The sequence below is a fragment of the Danio aesculapii genome, chromosome 14, assembly GCF_903798145.1.
Source record: "Danio aesculapii chromosome 14, fDanAes4.1, whole genome shotgun sequence".
Classification (NCBI taxonomy): Eukaryota; Metazoa; Chordata; class Actinopteri; order Cypriniformes; family Danionidae; genus Danio; species Danio aesculapii.
The window spans coordinates 10,410,515-10,431,823 of record NC_079448.1 but is presented as its reverse complement, the minus strand read 5'-3'; the positions used below and the strand labels follow the sequence as shown (position 1 = coordinate 10,431,823).

The 21,309-nt window shown below is 37.4% G+C and overlaps 2 protein-coding genes across 2 annotated transcripts in view; both read right to left on the bottom strand.

The window, feature by feature from the left end:
• Positions 1 to 397: 397 nt before the first annotated feature.
• trmt112 (tRNA methyltransferase activator subunit 11-2) lies at positions 398 to 5,394 on the bottom strand. Its single transcript, XM_056472260.1, has 4 exons — positions 5,178 to 5,394; positions 3,209 to 3,310; positions 3,008 to 3,100; positions 398 to 735 (listed from the first exon to the last, which is right to left on the bottom strand). The coding sequence occupies exons 1-4, from the start codon at positions 5,250 to 5,252 to the stop codon at positions 637 to 639; spliced, it is 369 nt and encodes a 122-aa protein (XP_056328235.1). The 5' UTR covers positions 5,253 to 5,394; the 3' UTR covers positions 398 to 636.
• A 2,597-nt stretch (positions 5,395 to 7,991) lies between these two features.
• Positions 7,992 to 21,309, bottom strand: part of atg2a (autophagy related 2A) — a 76,852-nt gene continuing 63,534 nt past the window's right edge. The window contains exons 34-42 of the mRNA XM_056472982.1: positions 20,252 to 20,353; positions 20,073 to 20,157; positions 17,569 to 17,722; positions 17,406 to 17,475; positions 14,291 to 14,373; positions 14,079 to 14,200; positions 13,768 to 13,922; positions 11,569 to 11,721; positions 7,992 to 11,470 (exon numbers count right to left, since the gene is read on the bottom strand). Coding sequence (XP_056328957.1) covers positions 11,234 to 11,470; positions 11,569 to 11,721; positions 13,768 to 13,922; positions 14,079 to 14,200; positions 14,291 to 14,373; positions 17,406 to 17,475; positions 17,569 to 17,722; positions 20,073 to 20,157; positions 20,252 to 20,353 — 1,161 coding nt within the window. The 3' untranslated portion in view covers positions 7,992 to 11,233. The remainder of the gene's footprint in view (positions 11,471 to 11,568; positions 11,722 to 13,767; positions 13,923 to 14,078; positions 14,201 to 14,290; positions 14,374 to 17,405; positions 17,476 to 17,568; positions 17,723 to 20,072; positions 20,158 to 20,251; positions 20,354 to 21,309) is intronic.

Here is a 21,309-nt window from a genome sequence, read left to right as displayed (position 1 = left end):
GCTTCGTATGATTACAGTTTAACCACTGAAGACACATGGAATGTTTAGGAGAACTAACCTTTTAACGTTAGATAAGGTTTTGGGTTTTTGCATATAATTACTCATCATTTACTACGCTTAATAGTCAGCACATGTACATTACACGACACTCTAACATTATAGGACACTTTAAAATAAATATATGATCAAACGTTCTAAACAACAATAATAAAAGCCCCCTTGGTAAAAATGAGCAACGGTGACTGTAAAAAGTCTTTCATAAAAAGCCATTTTTAACCAATAATTAAAACCTCATAAGTAATAAACATTATTCTTAACAGTTTTCTTTGTTCACATTTACAAAAGCGTGATACCCCTGAGTACCACCAAATATAAAAAGAATCGAACAGAATGTCACTTCAATCAGTACAAATTTATTTGATATTTTACAAAGCACAACAAACAATGACAGAAAAAAACTGTATATATTTTCATAGCAACCAAATGTGAAGCAACACCAAGACAGTAATTGCACCTGGCTGAGTATTTCCAAATAACTTGTGAATTGTGTTTCTTCTTTGAAGAAAGTGGAACCACAAATGTCTACACAAAACATCTGGGGATCTTTTCTTTTGAGATTGAGTGTAGCATCTTAATCTACTCTCCTTCATTGAGTAACATGTTGGGAACACCTTTAGAGATGGGAAACTCTCGGCCAGATTCGGGACACTGTAAACATCCCTCTATAACCTCCACCTGAGGAGAAGGAGAAGACACTTATTAGCACTAAACCACTATGATATCAAATCTTGATGTGAAAATGGGCTTTGTATACAGCACAAAAAAGAGGCACAAATCTATTTTACATATCACACACACAAAAGAAGAATGTGACGATAGATTTCATTGTAAAGCTAACAAGGGGTCATTTTAATTAGTTGATTGAGTTATTAGCTTCTAAATCTAACATGTAAATAATCTTAAAATGTATTTCGATTTGTCAAAATCTTGTATTTAACTCATTTATTTTTCGATTTTTTTATGTATTGCTTGTTTGTGGTTTTGACACAGAGGTTCTGGTTGGTTGGGGGTCTCTAAAGAGCTGAACAATATTTTGGTTGTTTCTGTGGTTCCAGCAGCTTATCAATTGGGAATGTCCCTTCCTGTGGGTTTTAAGTACAAATATCAGATTTTGAATGCTAAAAAATGTTTTATGTAATGTAATGTGTATTTATCGTGTATGGCCATATACCCAAAGCGCTTCACAATCGTGAGGGGGGTCTCTCCACACCACCACCAGTGTGCAGCATTCACTTGGATGATGCGACGACAGCCACAGGACAACGGCGCCAGTGCGCTCACAACAAACCAACTATAGGGGGAGTGGAGAGACAGTGATTGAGCCAATTCAGTGGATGGGGATGATTGGGAGGGCATGATCGGTAAGGGCCGATGGAGGGAATGTGGCCAGGAAATCAGGGTTACACCCTTATTCTTTTACGAGAAGTGCTATGGGACTTATAATAACCACAGAAAGTCAGGACCTCGGTTTAATGTCTCATACATTATAAAAGTTTATACTTAAAAACATTTCAAATGTTTTAAATATACACTTATACTAAAAGACTAACTGTATTGTAAATAAATCATATAATCATTTGCAAATTAGTTAATAATATTAGTGATGTGACGTTGTGCGCCGAGGCTTCGAAGCATGTATCAAAAAAATGCTACATCTCGCAGTGAAGCAGTGTACCGAAGCTTGATTCGTTTTGCCATCATCAGGTGATCAGTGAAGTGAAGCTTCATTTTCACCTATACCCATGTGACTGCTTCGAATCTCGATTTAAAGGTTTGAACACCTTCATGGGTTAGTAAAGTGTATAGCGAGTGATTAGGTGTCAACTACATACATTTCTACTGTTTCAAAGCACTGCACCGGTCCCACGCACCAGTAATTAAACTAAATTACAACAGTAATTTATAGTAAAAAGCTTTTGAACCATACTAAAGTGTATTAGTGTATTTTTTACAACTATCTTTAAAGAAAACCACTGCATATCGTAGTACAGTGTGTAATGAAGGCCAGCTGGCGAGTACAGCCCGAAAGCCTCACTCCCATAGCCTCGTCCTTAGAGCATTCGCCTACCGTGCAGAAATCGCCGGTTTGATGCCCGCTTGGTGAAGGAATACAATTAATGTAAATACCTTTGTATACATTGGGCTTTACTAGTCATCGGTGGTGTACCTTATGTGTAAAATACTACAGTATTTTAGTAATTTGTTTACATTACTGTTGTTGTATTACTACATGAATGAGTTGTTCAACTGTGAACATTTGACATTTTTGCAACACCAGCAGAGGTCCTCATCGAGCTCTGATTTAGAAAGCTTCGAGTAACGAACCTTTTTCCGATTCAATTGAGTCGAACGGTTCACTGGTTCAGAAAGTTTCATTTTACCATCAATAAATAACATTACAGAAATGAACATAAAAAACGGAATAAATATATTTACACACATTTAAATAAGTAAATAAACAGACTTAATAATTAGCTAAAAAGAATCTGCGGGTTTCTTTCACAGATGTTTACCAAAAAGTCACTAGGTTATTGTAATTTTGAGAGGGATTATGTCTGGGATTATCAGTCTTGCATTGTCGATGAACAAAAGTGACTGCTTTCGTAAAATATAGAAACCTTATCTGCTTCTATCCTGTCAAGAGGATTTATCTAAGAGCGTCATGGCTGCTTTTCTATGCTTACTGTCAGTACTTCATTGTTCTTTTATTTTCTTAGACTCACTCCATCATAACAACAAATATGGCGGTATAAGCAAACCCTAAATATCCGTTTCGCAGTTTTCAAATTTCAGCTTTAGCTTTTAATCAAATAGCATGAAAAGTTGTAGCTAATTAAATTAAGTTTGTTAAACTACAATGATTCTAATCTAAAAACCCCAAATGTAGGTTCGATATAGGAAATCAAGTTAAAATGATTCGTTATTATTACTATTTAATGTGTCTCACCTCTAGAAGAACTCTGTGAACTTTGCGTAGGAACTCCTCATCATTCTCGTAGTCGGGTATGAGCGTGTCGGGCAGTTCTTGAGACTGACCAAGCTGATATACATATATAAAAAAAACAGTCATCAGTAACCCACAATCCAACACACTGTACTTACTAAGAAAGTCATGCAAATTCAAAAAGCCATAGAACAGCATCTTCACCCATTCTGCTGCCTGGACCAATGCAGGCCATTCCAGCTTGGGAATCATTCGACTCACAAACTGAGCGTTGAAGTCCAACTCATTCACTTTCACCTCCGTTGCCTTCATTCACCAGAAAAAACACAACAAGAGTCAAGACTTATCGTTCAAAAGCTTCATTTAACTGCATGTATGTGGATCAACACAGAAAAAAAAGGATTTCGAGCATCACAACAAGAAACTGAAAATACTTTAAATTTCATATTATGCATTAGCGGGTCGTTTATTTCAAAAAAAGCATATAACTTGACAAAATTATGAATATCATACTTTTTTTTCACTGTGAACTACTGAAAATACCCAGTGGAATACAATTCAGTGCAACAATAGTTTGTATATGAAAATTGTCAGTCATATTTCAAACAATAACCCTTTCATCACAATGAAAGTGCCACATGTTAACATACTACGGTGTTTTTGAACCATACTCAGAAGAATCTGTTGTGTGAGTCTATAGTTTCTAACAACTGTAGCGATAGAAACAAATGATCTTATACTATACTTAGTTTACAACAAGGTACATTGTACAACAATACACCACAGTTTACTGTAGTAAAAACTAATGTATACTTTAGTATTTATAACAGTCTAGTATAAGTTCACTGTAGGTAATACTACAGTGTGCTGTATCATTAGTAACAAAATGCTGCAAACACTATATAACATACACTCACCGGCCACTTTATTAGGTACACCTGTCCAACAGCTCGTTAACACAAATTTCCAATCAGCCAATCACATGGCAGTAACTCAATGCATTTAGGCATGAAGACATGGTCAAGACGATCTGCTGCAGTTAAAACCAAGTGTCATAATGGGGAAGAAAAGTGATTTAAGGGACTTTGAACGTGGTGGCATGGTTGTTGGTGCCAGACGAGCTGGTCTGAGTATTTCAGAAACTGCTGATCTACTGGGATTTTTCATGCACAACCATTCTCTAGGGTTTACAGAGAATGGTTTGAAAAAGACAAAATATGCCACTCCTGTCAGCTAAGAACTGGAAACTGAGGATGCAATTCGCACAGGCTCACCAAAATTGGACAATAGAAGATTGGAAACGTTGCCTGGTCTGAGGAGTCTCGATTTCTGCTGCAACATTCGAATGGTAGGGTCAGAATTTGGCATCAACAACATGAAAGCATGGATCCATCCTGCCTTGTATCAACGGTTCAGGCTGGTGGTGGTGCCGTAATGGTGTGGGGGATTTTTCTAGGCACACTTTGGTCCCAAAGTACTAATTGAGCATCGTGTCAACGCCACAGCCTACCTGAGTATTGTTTCTGACCATGTCCATCCCTTTATGACCACTGTGTCATCGTCTTCTGATGACTACCTCCAGCAGGATAACGCGCCATGTCATAAAGCATGAATCTTCTCAGACTGGTTTCTTGAACATGACAATGATTCACTGTACTCAAATGGCCTCCAGAGTCACCAGAACTCAATCCAATAGAGCACCTTTGGGATGTGGTGGAACAGCAGATTTGCATCATGGATGTGCAGCCAACAAATCTGCAGCAACAGCATGATGCCACATGTCAATATGGAGCAAAATCTCTGAGGAATATGTTTACCTTGTTGAATCTATGCCATTAAGATTTCAACCTAGTACTAGTTAGGTGTACCTAATAAAGTGAGCGCACTTTACTATAGCATGGTTCAAAAACACTATAGTAGTTACAATGGTATCTTTTTTAATGTGGGGATATTTCAGGATTATGGTGCAGCTGTAAATTTCTTAATATATTTCTATCATCAAATCACCAGATTAACAGTAGCATTTAGCAATATTATTACATTCTGTGGCCTTTCATTTAGTGTAAATATATGTTACGTTAAATAAAAGTGGAATATGATTTCGCCAATATTTAAATACTTTTGTCATTATATAAAGACAAACTCTGTGACTGTAACATTACATCAATCTCACCTTGATAATAAGCGGGTATCCTTTGGTAACACCTTTGACGTGCGAGGTTAACATGTTGTGTGTTAACAGCTTCATGTCGGCGGTGTGTGTATATAAATATATATTCTAGTATTAAGACTCAAATGTTTAACGATTACAGAAGCTTGGAATTTCAAAACTTAAACATAACATACACACGCGTTTATCACGATGACTGTGTGCAACCGCTGAATCAAGCTCCCTGAGAAACAAAAGGCAGTGTATTTGGTTCCTCTTAGCCTGGGTAATTACCGTTAGTCTTAGACTTTTTTTTGCGAGTAAGTTGTTGAATACAAAGTACAATGACAAGTGTATGTTTCCTAAACAGCGTATTTAAAACTGCATTAATGCCGATATTTTATTCTGTCCAAACTAACATTCAGTGTAATTCTATTATAGCGGCTGGTTAGCAATTAAACTCAATAAAACAACACTTGCCCTCTTTCAGAGAAAGCCAAACTGTAATTGCATCTATTTTTAAACTCTCCACTGTTTAAACTGATAAATTATATTATTTTTGGGGTATAAATAGAGGCTTTTGTTTTACTGTCACGTTAGATGTTTTAGCCTTGTCCGGACTGTATAATATTGTACTGTATTTTGTTCTCAAATAATATTTATTTAGTGGCAGTACTAACTGACATGATGCCACTTTTTTCTAAATAATTTAAAATCCCATAATAACCATGTAAATATACACCCACCGACCACTTTATTAGGTACACCTTACTAGTACCATGTTGGACCCCCTTTTGCCTTCAGAACTGCCTTAATCCTTCGTGATCGTGACATAGATTCAACAAGACACTGGAAATATTCCTCTGAGATTTTGGTCCATATTGACATGATAGCATTACACAGTTGCTTCAGATTTGTCGGCTGCACATCCATGATCCACCACATCCCAAAGGTGCTCTATTGGATTGAGTTCTGGTGGCTGTGCAGGCCATTTCAGTACAGTGAACTCATTGTCATGTTCAAGAAACCATTCTGAGATGATTCAAGCTTTATGACATGGCATCATATCCCGCTGGAAGTAGCCATCAGAAGATGAGTACACTGTGGTAATATAGGGATGGACATGGTCGGCAACAATACTCAGGTAGGCTGTGGCGTTGACGCAATGCTCAATTGGTACTAATGGGCTCAAAGTGAGCCAAGAAAATATCCCTCACACCATCACCACCAGCCTGAACCGTTGATACAAGGTAGGGTGGATCCATGCTTTCATGCTGTTGACGCCAAATTCTGACCCTACCATCCGAATGTCACAGCAGAAATCGAGACTCATCAGACCAGGCAACGTTTTTCCAATTGTCTATGGTCCAATATAGAAGCGTAGAAACAACGTTGAAAATACTGGAGTAAAATAAATGTTCGTATTCTAAAGACATGGTGGGTAAAATGTAATTTATTGCAGTGCTTCTTGTATAATATGAGATCCACTTTATATTGTATATCAATCAGGCAGTGAAGATCATTTATTTTTAAAGAAAACAGACCTTAAACGTGCAGATTTTTTAACTGCATACAGTTCACTGGAAGCGCTTAACCCAGGTTACAGTAAAATTAAAAGTCCTTCTGCAATATACCCTCCTTTGGTGAGCCTGTGTGAATTGTAGCCTCAGTTTCCTGTTCTTAGCTGACAGGAGTGGCGCCCGATGTGGTCTTCTGCTGCTGTAGCCCATCTGCCTCAAGGTTGGACGTGTTGCAAGTTTGGAGATGCTCTTCTGCATACCTCGGTTGTAACAAAGTCCCTTAAGGCAAGTCATTTCACTCTGTGGCCATCTTTGAAACGCCTCTCGGGCAGTATGCTCAGGCATTCTGTTTGAATGGGGAAACATCAAATTCTCCAAAATTGCTTGCCAAGCTTACTATTAAATTTCATATTATGAAACAACAATTACATTAAACAACAACCGTCTCTTTAGTTTCATTTGTAAACGTTTGAATAACAAAATCAGCAGAAATTCACATCTGGTCCCAGCCCCTCCCTCGTAGAAATGTCAGTCTATACCAATTGCTGATTGGTTTTTGTACTAGAAGGCGGGGCTTCATTTGTCATATTAACTATTGCACGTTTCCCTATTCAAAACTATACGAGCGACACGTCTTGTGCATTCTAGTGTTTTGTTGTATCAAGTGGTTATTTGAGTTACTGTTGCCTTTCTATCAGCTCGAACCAGTCTGGCCATTCTCCTCTGACAACAACAAGGCATTTACGCCCACAGAAATGCCGCTCACTGGATATTTTCTCTTTTTCGGACCATTCTCTGTAAACCCTAGAGATGGTCGTGCGTGAAAATCCCAGTAGATCAGCAGTTTCTGAAATACTCAGACCAGCCCGTCTGGCACCAACAACCATGCCAAGTTCAGAGTCACTTAAATCACCTTTCTTCCCCATTCTGATGCTAGGTTTGAACTGCAGCAGATCGTCTTTACCATGTCTACATGCCTAGAGTTGCAACCATGTGATTGGATGATTAGAAATTTGCGTTAACGAGCAGTTGGACAGTGTACCTAATAAAGTGGCCGGTGAGTGTATACAGTATAATACACTACTCTAGAATGGTTCAAAAACACTGTAGTATTTACTATAAATTACTATAGTATTTTTTTCATGTGGATAAAACAAATCCACATGTAGCCCGTAACTGCTCAGAAAGCTGAATCCTTTGTTCAGTTTCATATGTGAAACAAAAAATAGACTTTCTAAGATGTCAAAGACACAAAACCTTCCTATAAGAAATAATCAAGTCATTCCCGTTTTAAAATGTACAGCAAAAAACTACAACATTTTTCAAATGCACATTTTTATTCCTTTTTTTTGTATTAATTAGTTTACACATTGTCTTGGTACTATACAGGTAATTCTTACAGCGTATGATATAGTTGTAATTACAGAAGAAACAAACGCACACTGATAGCTATAAATCACATAGCCTGTCAGTCAACCATCAACACACACACACTGGCATGCACGTCCTGACACACTCACATAGAACACACACTGTACACACATGTAAAAACACACGCCAAAACGCACTTCCCTTACACTGTTATGCAATTAACAAAAACAAAGATGCGAATGTAACGTTACCCACTTAATCTCGGTCGACCGCCTGACTCCTCACCTTCATTTTTTTACATTTCATTAGTCATTACAAATATGAAATAAAATGTTTAAAACGTGTAGGAAGGCAACTAATGAGACGAAAGCAAGCATGGTAAATGGCAGATAAAAGGTTGAATCTATCAAGAGTACTTCTGGGTCACATTTCACCAGAAAATCCAAAGAAATTCTATATTCATTGAAGAGAAAGTCATTGTTTTTGTAGGTTTTTCATGGCAATTTAACGCATTTCTGTCCATAATTGTCATTGTTGTAATTAATAAAAGTAATTATTACTGCAACTTGGAAGAAAGGATTATGATAAAATAGCAAAGTCTTTATATATAACAATGATTTGAAATTAAAACTATTAGTGTATGAGATGCAAATATGCCCACTTTTCATGAAAACAAAAATGTGAAATGCCACAGTGTGTGTTTTAAACGTAATTTCTTAGTCATGTTTTTATTTTGGGCTGAAATATGACCTGGACATTTTGCAAGATTCCCCTGAAAAGAGCCAAAAAAAAAACACAATTCTTCCTTCATGACCGCACCACTCGAGCAATGAAATTAGTATTCGTTTAGGCTTTTAAAGAGAGTTACAAAACTCTTTTAGTATAAAGAGAGGACAAAACAAGAATGTTGATTTATGGCACAAAGACATAAGGATTGTGGACCATGTTAAAAACACAAGAAGACGAAGAAGAATCACTTTCTTAGTGTTAAATGACAACTATGTAACTCAACGCTTTTAAAGGAACACACCACTTTTTTTTAGTAAACAGGCTCATTTATAGTCTCAAAGATTTTAATAGTTGAGTTTTACCATTTTTTTATTCATTCAGCCGATCCCCGGCCTGGCAGGAGCACTTTTAGCTTAGCTTAGCATAAATCATTAAATCGGATTAGACCATTAGCATCTCGCTCAATAATTATCAGAGTTTAGATAATTGCCTATTTAAAGCTTGATTCTTCTGTAACTTTTATGCACAACTGCAGCAGATGCAATAATATTCTGCAGCATCTGGCTTTGCAAATTCCAACATGACTATCTGCTTGCACAGGGAGTGTGTACCAGTGATGATCCATAATATCACAATATGTAGCTACAAAAGAGTCAAGCTTTAAATTAAAATATTATTAAAACATAGGACATTTTTGAGCATTATGCTAATGGTCTAATCCAATTCAATTATTTATGCTAAGCTAGTTGAGTTTTACCATTTTTGAATCCATTTAGCCGATCTCCGGGCCTAGCAGTAGAACTTTAGCTTAGCTTAGCACAAATCATTGAATCGGATTAGACCATTAGCATCTCGCTCAATAATTATCAGAGTTTAGATAATTGCCTATTTAAAGCTTGATTCTTCTGTAGTTACATTGTGGACTAACAGTGATGGAAACTGAAAAGTTGCTATAATCTAGGCTGATATAGCTAGGAACTATTCTCTCAGTCTGGCGTTATAGGCAAGGAACTTTCATGCCAAAACACGACTGCAGCAGACGCAATCATTCTGTAGCACCTAAAAAAAAGTCTCAGGCTTTGCTAATTCCAACATGAGTATCTGCTTGCACAGGGAGTGTGTACCAGTGACGATCCATAATATCATTGCGCCTGCTACAGCCGTGGTAGAGCAGCAAAGTTCCTTGATTACTACCCAAGAATAAGAGTATAGCTCCTAGCTATATCAGCCTAGAAAATATCAATTTTTTTAATGCTCTTAGTACAATATGTAGCAACAAAAGAGTCAAGCTTTAAATTAAAATATTATTAAAACATAGGACATTTTTGAGCATGATGCTAATGGTCTAATCCAATTCAATGATTTATGCTAAGCTAGTTGAGTTTCACCATTTTTTAATCCATTCAGCCAATCTCCGGGCCAAGCAGAAGAACTTTAGCTTAGGTTAGCACAAATCATTGAATCGGATTAGACCATTAGCATCTCGCTCAAAAATTCTCAAAGAGTTTCAAAAATTTCCTATTTAAGCTCGATTCTTCTGTAGTTACATTGTGGACTAAGAGTGATGGAAATTGAAAAGTTGCTATAATCTAGGCTGATATAGCTAGGAACTATACTCTCAGTCTGGGGTAATAGTCAAGGAACTTTTATGCTGTAACACGACTGCAGCAGACGCAATGATATTCTGCAGCACCTGAAAATAGTCCCAGGCTTTGTAAATTCCAACATGACTATCTGCTTGCATAGGGAGCATGTACCAGCGACGATCTATAATATCACTGTGCCTGCTACAGCCGTGGTACAGCAGCAAAGTTCCTCGATTACTACATAAGAATGAGAGTATAGTTCCTAGCTGTATCAGCCTATGAAATAGCATCGTTTTAATTTTCTTAGTACAAGATGTAACTACAAAAAGCTTTAAATAAGAAAATTTTTGAAACATTGGATATTTTTGAGCACAATGCTAATGGTCTAATCCAATTCAATGATTTATGCTAAGCTAAGCTAAAAGTGCTTTTCCAAGACCCCAGATATCAGCTTAATTGTCAAGACGGCTAAAACTGCTTACCCATAGATGACTTGTAAACCTTCCAAAATAGTGGAACGCTCCTTTAATGAGCATTTCACCTTACCTTAATTACAACTCAACATGTTCGTAATACTTCAGAGGGAGAATAGTGTGCAAGAAAGTGGAACCATCTGATCTTCAGCTCACAGAGTAAACAAAGATACAGACTGATATGATTGCATAAGTTTCAATGTGACAATATGAGACTGAGCTGCACTTGGTTGTCTAGAGCGCAAGGCTTCTAGCAAAAAGTGCAAGACGAAAACATTTGCATTGCATGGAACAAAGTGTGCGAACTATGTGGAAGCCACTTTAAAAATGGTTCATTTGTCCTTTGTTTTTGCATTGATACTCACAGATGAACTCACACTCTCGCATTCACACTAACAAAATCATTCTTGGCCATCTTCGGTGCGCCATTTTAAGAAGTCCTCTTTGCGTGCGTCTGGTTTGATTTGGTTCCTCATTCCTCCCAGCAGGTTGGAAGTGGCTTCTGAGGCGACTATAAGTGGACGGACCACAGTGGGCGGGATCTGCCGCAAAACCCCGCCCACTGCTCCAGGAAGACCTTTCTGCTCGTGTCCGCGAGACGCCACGTCACACAGAGTCTGAGCGGTGTCAATCACTCCCTGTAGTTAAAGGCAAAATGAATGATGAAAACACTTGTTATTGAACACTTATTCCGTGTAAGAGTGAACACACTGGACATGACAATGCAGAGACGTGCCTCTCTGACGGTGTCATAGGCTTTGGCCACACCCTCTCGGAGGTCAGCTGGTTGAGGAGTGCGTCTGGGACGGGGAGCAGGACGTCCCTCAGTGATGTAACGCGTCAGAGGCGGAGTTGGAGATAAGATGTCATAGACTGTTTCTGCAGTGGCCTGGAAATACATAGGAAAAAGCACTTATTATTAGATTCTGAAGTGTGTTTTTAATGTGTGTTGTGATGAAATCATCATTAATCAATCAATCAATTAATCAACTTCATTTATAAAGCACCTTATTACAACCAGGAAGCTTCCCAAAGTGCTTTACAGTATTAAAAACAAAATTAAACATTAAAACACATAAGATACAAGTAACAATAAAACAGCATTTTGTACTACTGAATATCAAAAGCAAGTCTAAATATATAGGTTTTAAGTTTTGCTTTAAACATTGCCACATTTGTGATGATGTGAAGTTCTAAAAGGAAGCGTATTCCACAGTTTTGGACCTGCCACTGCAAATGAACGATCACCCCATTGTTTATACCTGGATCTGGGGACCTCCAGCAATTACCGTGATCGTAGGGCCCTGTTAGGTTTATGAACATTAAAAATTTCACATAAATATGAAGGTTCAAGATCTTTAACTGCACTAAAAACAAACAACAGTCATTTAAAATCAATTCTGAATGTAACCGGGAGCCAGTGAAGAGAGTAAAGGACAGGTGTGATGTGCTCACGTTTCTGACTATTCGCCAGCATGCGAGCAGCACCAGTTGTATCTGAAGTAAAGTTGGTTAATTTCAACATAAAGTGTATTGCAGTAGTCAGACAAGTGCTGATAAAAGCATGAATGGCTTTCTCTAGTGCACGCTAGCTCAAAAATGGCTTGACTTGCAAGAAGGCGAATCTGGAAAAAGCTTGCCTTGATCACTGAATTAATAATAAAAGTATTACAGAAATGAATCAAAGTTCCGTTAAAAAATAAATTTTTAAAGGTAAACCAGCGACAAAAACCATAGTGAACAATTTTTACATAAATTCAAATCCTAAAAGTAATAAACAAACATGATAAATATAAAAAAAAATAATAAATATTAATAAAAAAAACATTCCATCAAAAATAAAAATGTATATGCTAGACTAAAATCTACATAATAAAATAATAAATGTTTTAAAACCATAAGCATTAAGAGAAAATTTATTAAATTACAAATGCTTGCACTGGTTAAGTCTAATAAAAAAAATGTAATAGCAACATCAAATAAAAATGGAAGACAAGCAACAAATATGATAAATACAATTAAAAATGTATTAAAAATAATTGTAAAAAATGAATTAGTTTTTTATTTCAGATAAACGCAGATAAATTTCTATTGATCAAAAAATCCTGAAAAATATAAATAGATTTTTTAGTGTGTGGTGTGATGAAATCATCATTGATAATAAAAATACAACAAAATGAATCAAAATTGCATTAAAAATACATTTAAAAAGGTAAACCAGTGACAAAACAGTACTAAACAATTAATACGTAAATTAAAATCCCAAAAGTAATAAACAAACATGATGAATATAAAAAATAATTAATATTAATTGGGGAAAAAAAGGCATTCCATTAAAAATAAAATGCATATGCTAGACTAAAATTAACATAATAAAATGAAACAATAAATATGTTTTACAACCATAAAGAGAAAATTCATTGACTACATGAACTGACAGTTTTGAGGATTGCATAGGAGGGGCCTGTAATGGAAAGGAAGGGACTCCTGCCATTTTAATATTTATTTCAAAGTGTTTTCATGCCTAAATAAAACGAAAGCACAGGACAGACTCGCATTTAAGAGCAAGGGGTGACCCCTGGTGGTTCGGCGGTATGGTTTGCATATAGGGAGGATTGGCTCTTTAATGTTTATTGCCACCCTTCATAGAAAGACTGAAAATATGGGAGAAATATGGCAAAATACCTTTACGGGATGATAGCAGGATAGAATTGTAAAATATGGGAGAATCCTGGGAAAAACAGGAGGTATGCTCTAATATCAACACACTTTTAAATTCCCATTGTTGCACATTTCTGCTGTGGGATTGGCTCTTAGATCAATATAGAGTAAAAAAAGTCCAGAGCTTATCATTGTTATTGACATCAATTGTATCGCAATTCGATATGATATCATTTATCGGCCCAGCCGCACTTCTCATTCCTTTTGTATATACCTGAATAGCCTGCACCAGTCTGTTGCTGAGCTCCAGAGCAGCAGAGGCTGTGGAGGTCCCGAACGATGCTGCCCCCCTCTGGAGGCCTCGTATAATGCGTCCATCCTTCCGGTACTGCTCAATAGGCATCCAGAACAGATCACGCACCCCATGGACTGCAGAAAACAGTTTAATGTTTAGGATTAACCTCATTGATGACAATCAAATTGAAAAACAATTGGAAAATTCCGTCATTCAATCATTACCCGTCTACTTTCTAGAGCAAACGAAAGAGTGCCAGACACAAATGAGAAGTGATTTCTCATACTTACAAAGCTGTACAACTGAATGCATGGGGCCGACACCTCCCAGAATCCCCGGCAGCTGGTTCTTCCTGATGTCTGTAAGCCACTCGTTCACAGCATATTGAATCACCTTATCAACACCCAAAAGACTGAGACAAACATTGAGATTTAAAAGATGCATAATAGTGAAGTAAGCTAATTTAAATAATCAAGAGGTGTTTGCGAATGAGTGTGTATACCCGTGTCTACAGCACAATCTCTTCAGCTTCAGTTCAGAGCAATTAAGCTGAGCCAGACCGATCAGAATGCCTGCAAACGTTGCCTAAGAAAACAGAGATGATGAAGCGAATCATTGATCATATTCAGAAACACTGGAAAAGCTTGTGTTGCTGAGTTTAAAGGTCGTCTGAGGTACATTCGATTGTGCAGATGTTTTGCTACAGTATCTTTCACAAGACAAATACGCAACTGCAGCTTCAAAACAATCCCAAAATCTGATTATTATAATCAATTTCTGAAATTATCAATTATGCATTTTCAATACATGAGCCCACAACATTTGAACTTACAACTGCTTTGGGTTTGAAAAGCAAAATTTTCCACCCCAACATTATAAAAAAAAGCATCAAAAGGGCTCACTCTGTGCTTAACTCCAGGTTATCGTTCTTACCAGTGCTTTTAAAGGGCACATAAGATGCAAAACCTATTTTTGGAAGCTGTTTGGACAGAACTGTGTGTAGCTACATTGTGTCCACAGCCATATTGAAGTCATATTGGAGTAATATAAACACAAGTCACTTTAAGTCTTTTTAAATTTCCTGATGTTAAAATAGCACTAAAATCCCAGTGATTTTGAGGTTCATCACAACGTGATATAGGAGTGTGGTTTTCCCCGCCCACCGAATTGACTGACAAGAGCGTGCTAATATGACTCCGTAGTAATGCATATAATCATGTCCACAGAACAGGATTTGCAAAGAAACTTGGATTGAAAGATCTGTCCAACTCCCTGTTATAATGTCATTTAGGGCTGCAACAACGAATCAATTAAATTGATTAAAATCGATTACTAATAGCGTTGGCAACGAATTTCATAATTAATTCTTCGTGTCGCATTTGATTATTAAAGAAAACTTTAGTTGAGGGCGGATGGGAGTGAATGCACTCTGCCTCTTGTGCACTGATGCCAGCAGATTTCTGCACCTCATAGACAGTACAGAGAAAAAAAAATAGTGGAGGCAATGTTAGAGGAAAGATACATGGTGAAGGCAGAGAAATCTGTGCGATCCTAGTCCTCTAAGGTGTAGAAGCATTTCACACTAAATAAACTCAGCACCTTCAGCACCTAAAACGCAAACATGTTGGGGTCTTTGATGAGGAGGAACGGAACAACAGCAGGGTTAATCATTACAGAATTCCATGTTCCATTTTAAATTGAGGACCATAATGTCCCTGGTGCTGGTGTTTACTTGTTATCCAGCTTGACAAGCATGATGTGAAAAATTCAAACTGACTTTGGTGCGTTGGCTGGCGCTGAGCCAGAGAAAGAGGTGTCATATTATCACAATTATGCAGTGTTTTTAACCACCCAATGCTTATTTTATATTTTAGACATGACACGTAAGTACTAGTGAACCAAAACATTTAGAGTTTATAAAACACACAAGAAAATCTATGGAAGCCTAACAATCCATTCAAATATAATTTGACTGGATTATTCTATATAATATTATTATATATAATTATTCTTCATATCAGATACGCGTGCGAAGGTAATAATAAAGTTCAATCAAAATCATTTATATGTCTTTTAAACAACAAAAACACTCACTTACACGTTTTTGTGAATTGGTATATCAGGTAGTTGATGACATGATGAGCAAGTGTGTGAATAGTTTGTATTAAAACAGAAAAGCATAACAAAACGAATACATCTGTCATACAGCGATATTGTGGCTGCGGTGTGTCACGCGACAAACATGACGCGCCGCCACGAAAACAGGGTGAACGTTCTAAAATAGTGATCGCAAACAAAACTCACTCCCGGGACCAGATAAAGTATTTTAAACTCAGCAGTGATAGGGTTAATAACAGAAGTAAAGCAGCGGTGGTAAAGTTACTTTGCATTGAAAGACTTAAGACACGTTTTTATTTACTCGCCTTTTTTGGATCATTCATTTTTCAATCTGTCGTCACGTATAGCTACACTGCAAAAAAGCTTTTCTTAGCAATTTCATCTGGTTTCCAGTCCAAATATTTAAAGATTTTAAACCAAGACTAGACAAGAAAAATGGCATGAGAAAATTAAGTGATGCTTAAAACTTCTGTTTGAGATTAAGATTATTTTTCTTACCCTATTGGCAAATCATTTTGCTTGTTTTAAGCAAACAATCACTTATTTTGAGGTGTTTTTTCAGAAAACAAGACATCATTTCTTATGCTATTTCATGTGTCTAGTATGCATCTTGATTTAAGATTTATTTTAGATATTTGGATTGAAAACAGGACAAAACGACTTAGTTATTTATTTTATTATTATTATTATTACTATAACAGCTCAGGAATGTTCAAGGACAACATGTTTGTGCACTCTCTAAAGATCTCAGTTCTGTTTTTGAATAAAGGGTTGGAACTGAATGCTTTTGTTGTTGTTGTTGTTGTTGTTTTATCCGATTCATCGATCAATCGAAAAAAATAATCAGCAAATTAATCGATTATTAAAATATTGTTAATTGCAGCCCTATTGTCATTTTTAATTACAAAGCCATGACACCATGTAATCATGCATTCTTGATTGTTGGTGTTATTTCCTGTTGGGAAGAGGTAAAATGTGTAATTTTTACTGTTGATCATCAGTTGGCAACATTAACCCTTTAGATAAGTGCAAAAAAGTTGCTGGCTTTTATATGGAGTTCTGTAGAGTAAAACAGTAGATTATAGTTTGTGTGCATAAATACACTTACTATGTTTTACCTCTTCCCAACAGGGAAAACCAGCAACAATAAAGAGTGCATGATTATATGATGCCATGGCTTTGCAATTAAAAAAAAGTCACTATAATGGAGGTCAATGGGGCAAAAACAGCCCCGAACATAATGAAAGGTTAGTCAATTTGCCCAGAGTGTATTGTTAAAATTTGGAAGCATTTTCTCAAAATATGTGTCAAAATAAGATTTGTCAGCAAAAATCCTTCCATTTGCTGAAACACAGAGAAAGTTGTGGTTAACTTAAGACTCAAAATCACCCCAGAGTGGATGAAAACAGCACACAAGGATTAAGTTCAGCACTCAAACTACACAACAAAACCGATTTTATGAGCACACCATCAGTTATTTTACAAAGAAGTTAACCAACCTGCTCGATAACCACACGCTTTCCGTGATAGTCCAGCCAGATTGGCACTTCAGAAGTAAAACGAAACTCTCTGAAAGATACACAGAGTGAAAAGATATTATTTATGATTTCCAGATTTGATTTATGGGGGAAACATGATGAGCTTTGATGTCAGCTCTTCTACCTGAAGTAGATGGGTTGGTCGGAGGAGGACGAGGAGCCAGCGGAGGACGAGCTCTGCTCACTGTAAGTTGTTTCTACGGAAGCAGCGAGATCGTGACCCAACGCAGAGCCAGGATCGGTGTCGTCTGGAGCCTTCTGAGAAGCGTCAGTCCTCACTGGGGTCACACACGCGCACCAATGAACAAATTAAAGTAAAAATAAATTAATGTCTATGATAAATTAGCTACATTTTTACATGTATATTTAGACTAGACATCACTTTCCGCTATAATTTATCACACAGGGATAGGGCTGCATAGTATATCTTTTCAGCAGCATCAGTATTACAATGTTAACATCTGTTATAGTCACATTGCATGATGGTTAATGAGTCATGATTTTAGTTAAACAGCACAAGTTTAGAACGTGATTTGTGGATTCATTCCAGTTCATATAGTCAAACTTTGTCATATGCATGTGTGCTTAAAGGGTTAGGACACCCCCCCAAAAAATTCTGTTTTCATTTACTCACACTTACTTACCAGTATGAGCTGTTTTGTTCTGTTGAAAGCAAAGAAAGATATTTTGAAGAATGTTGGAAACCCATAACCATTGACATCCGTAGTTGGAAAAACAGATACTATGGATGTCAATGACTACAGGTTTCCAACACTCTTCTTTTATGTTCAACAGAATAAAAACTCAAACTGGTTTGAAACAATTTTGGGTGAATTACCCCTTTAAAGGGTTTCTACAAGTTTCACTGTCAAATCTAAGACCTTTGTAAGACCTTTTTAGGCCCATTACGAATGAAATTTCAGGCTTATAAGGCCTTTTTTTCTAAAAGCCCATTTGGTCCAGCATTTTTTTATTTTATTTGACCCATCAGATAATTCAAATTAGTTATTTCTTAGCCATATATTTTAAATAATTCATCAAAACAAGCAAATCCCAGTTCTATGCATGCACATCTTTTTCAACACAATTTAAAAAATATAATAACATAAATGTAAGCACAACGGTCTGTCCAGGTATAGATCCACCATATATGATCTATAAACACATAAATATTGGTAAATAAAGCTAGAAATAGAGTTTAGCTAAAATATTTTGTTGATGATTGTATGGGTGTTGGCCTAACTGCAACTTCACATGCACATGGGAAAATTAAGACCTGGTTAAAATGATTTAAGACCTACAAGACAATAATTCAGTGAATTTAAGGACAAAAATTTTGTTTTTGAAATTTAAGTCATTTTAAGGGCGTATTTACACAGGTTGCCTTGAACCGTATCGAAGCGCGCTTGTCCCCCCTCCCTCGACGGCCTGCATTCACATTGCATTTTACCTTCTGAGCATGCTTACGTCATCGAGATGCAACTGTTCATGCTCTCAAGAAGCGCTCTCGCTCATCACAGTGGAGATTGCTTTAGTTGTATCGTTTTGTATCCTTTTTAGTCTTTTGGGATGCAGAATCACACAGTCAAATATTCTGCATAACAGATCCACCACTTTTGATGCTCATGAATTATCATAACTGTCCTCGTGCTGCACGTATTAGGACGTTTGCTGAAGGTGCAGCTGAAGTGCAGTGCGGAGTTTGTGTCTTTCATAAACTATGACAGTTTGTGTTCATTAAAAAGTAAGAATAATTAATAAATCCACATGAAGCAAACGTATCATGCTCAGGCAACACTTTACATTCACACTACAAGTGTACTGCGCCAAAGCCCAACCGAACCGCGCTCTGGCACACCTCTTCCAAACGGGCCAGGGCCGGCCAAGTGAACTGAGCCTGGGCCCTATTAGGAGTGATAGTGTGTATGGGTGTTTCCCAGTACTGGGTTGCAGCTGGAATAGTTGGCGGTTCATGGCGGTAATAAAATTAATGAATGAATGAATATCCTGCAAACACCCTGCTTTAAGCCATCTGACTGTGTAAGCATTTAAAGTGATTTTAAAGCATTCAGGTACAAGAAATAACATTTGACTTAAAGATTACTTATATTATAATATTTTTTTTACATTTGATTGATCTATTTCTGTACCTGTATACTGTTAAGTGTGTTGCACACCGAATTCGCTGCTCAGCGCCTCGGTGCGGTGCACACATGACAGTTGGAAGTATCGCACACCAGATGCGCACATTCGCAAGTTATTTAAAATGAAACTATTCAGATGCTGCTCTGTGTCGCGGCAGAAATATGAACAGTGTCCTGATTCATAGCTGGGTGACGCGGACAGCCGCCGACTTGCGGCGCCAGTGTGCATACGCTGATAGAAATCTATGTTTAGAATTCGAAATGCATGGCGCTGCGTGGCGCCTCACCAAACGACGCATCCAGTGTGCGACCCCCTTTAGACTCTCCAGAAAACCATAAAGAACCATTTATTTTATTTGTACCTTTGCTCTACTGTATTAATCAATGCTTATAATTTGTTTATTATATTATATGCAGATGCACTCCTTGACAAAATCTTTCCATCTTTCCATACAGTGCACTCCTACATAGAGAGCAGTCTTACCCTCAGCTGCAGGGTCCACAGGCAGGTATGGAGTAACTCCTGCAGCCATGTTACTGAAAAAGTCCTTTAAGAAGAAAAGGGCATCCTGGGGAATGAAAACAAACAATTATATACCTTATACTAAAAGGATTACGAAACACTGTTTGCCCCATGCACAAAAATGGTTATATAATGCATACCTGGTCAATGTTGAGTCGCAGTGGTAACAGACTAATTCTCAGACAGCATTCTGGTCCACCCAGACCCGATTCAGGCATCACCTGCAGCGCTTTCACCGTCAACTACAAAAGTGAGTGTGACACAAGCACAACCATTTTCATTTTCATAGTATTGGAAAAACAGTATGTGAAAGGTACCTGGATGACCTACTACTTCCGGCGAGATTCTGTAGTATACATCCAATGGACAATACACTATCCCATCATGCAATGTGAGAGAATTCTTGAATGGGAGTAAAGTGACAAAACTTAAAGACATCGGCCTAATTTTGACATCATACCGATAACGATAACATTCAAAATAGCATTTATCGGCCGATAACGATATGGCCGCCAATATATAGTGCATCCCTAGCCAGAATAGTTGGTTGTTCATTCCGCTGTGACAACCCCTGATAAATAAGGGACTAAGCCGAAGTAAAATGAATGAATGATAGGTCATGTGATAACAAATGGCAGATATAGTGTCTGAATTCCATTCATACTACTCCCTGACAAATTATTAGTACCTGTCACTACTGGTGTGCCCCAGGGATCGGTTCTGGGTCCCCTGCTATTTATCATCTACTTGGTTATATTTTACAAAATATTCAGATTTATTTTCATTGCTATGCAGATAACACCCAGCTCTACCTATCATTCATCCACTAATTTTACTTCGGCTTACTCCCTTATTTATCAGGGGTTGCCACAGCGGAACGAACCACCAACTATTCCGGCTAGGGATGCACTATATATTGGCGGCCATATCGTTATCGACCGATAAATGCTACTTTGAATGTTATTGTTATCGGTCTGATGTCAAACTTTTATTATCAGGCCGATATCTTAAAGTCGATAAATCTTTTACGCATTTCTTTGTGTGGTATTGCACACACACACCAGTGGGACTTGAACCAGCGACCTTCTTAAGCTGTAAAGCGACAGTGCTAACCACTGAGTGACCATGCCACCTCTCTACCTATCATCCAAACCTAACCTCAATCTCCCACCACCATCCCTTACCAACTGCTTTTCTG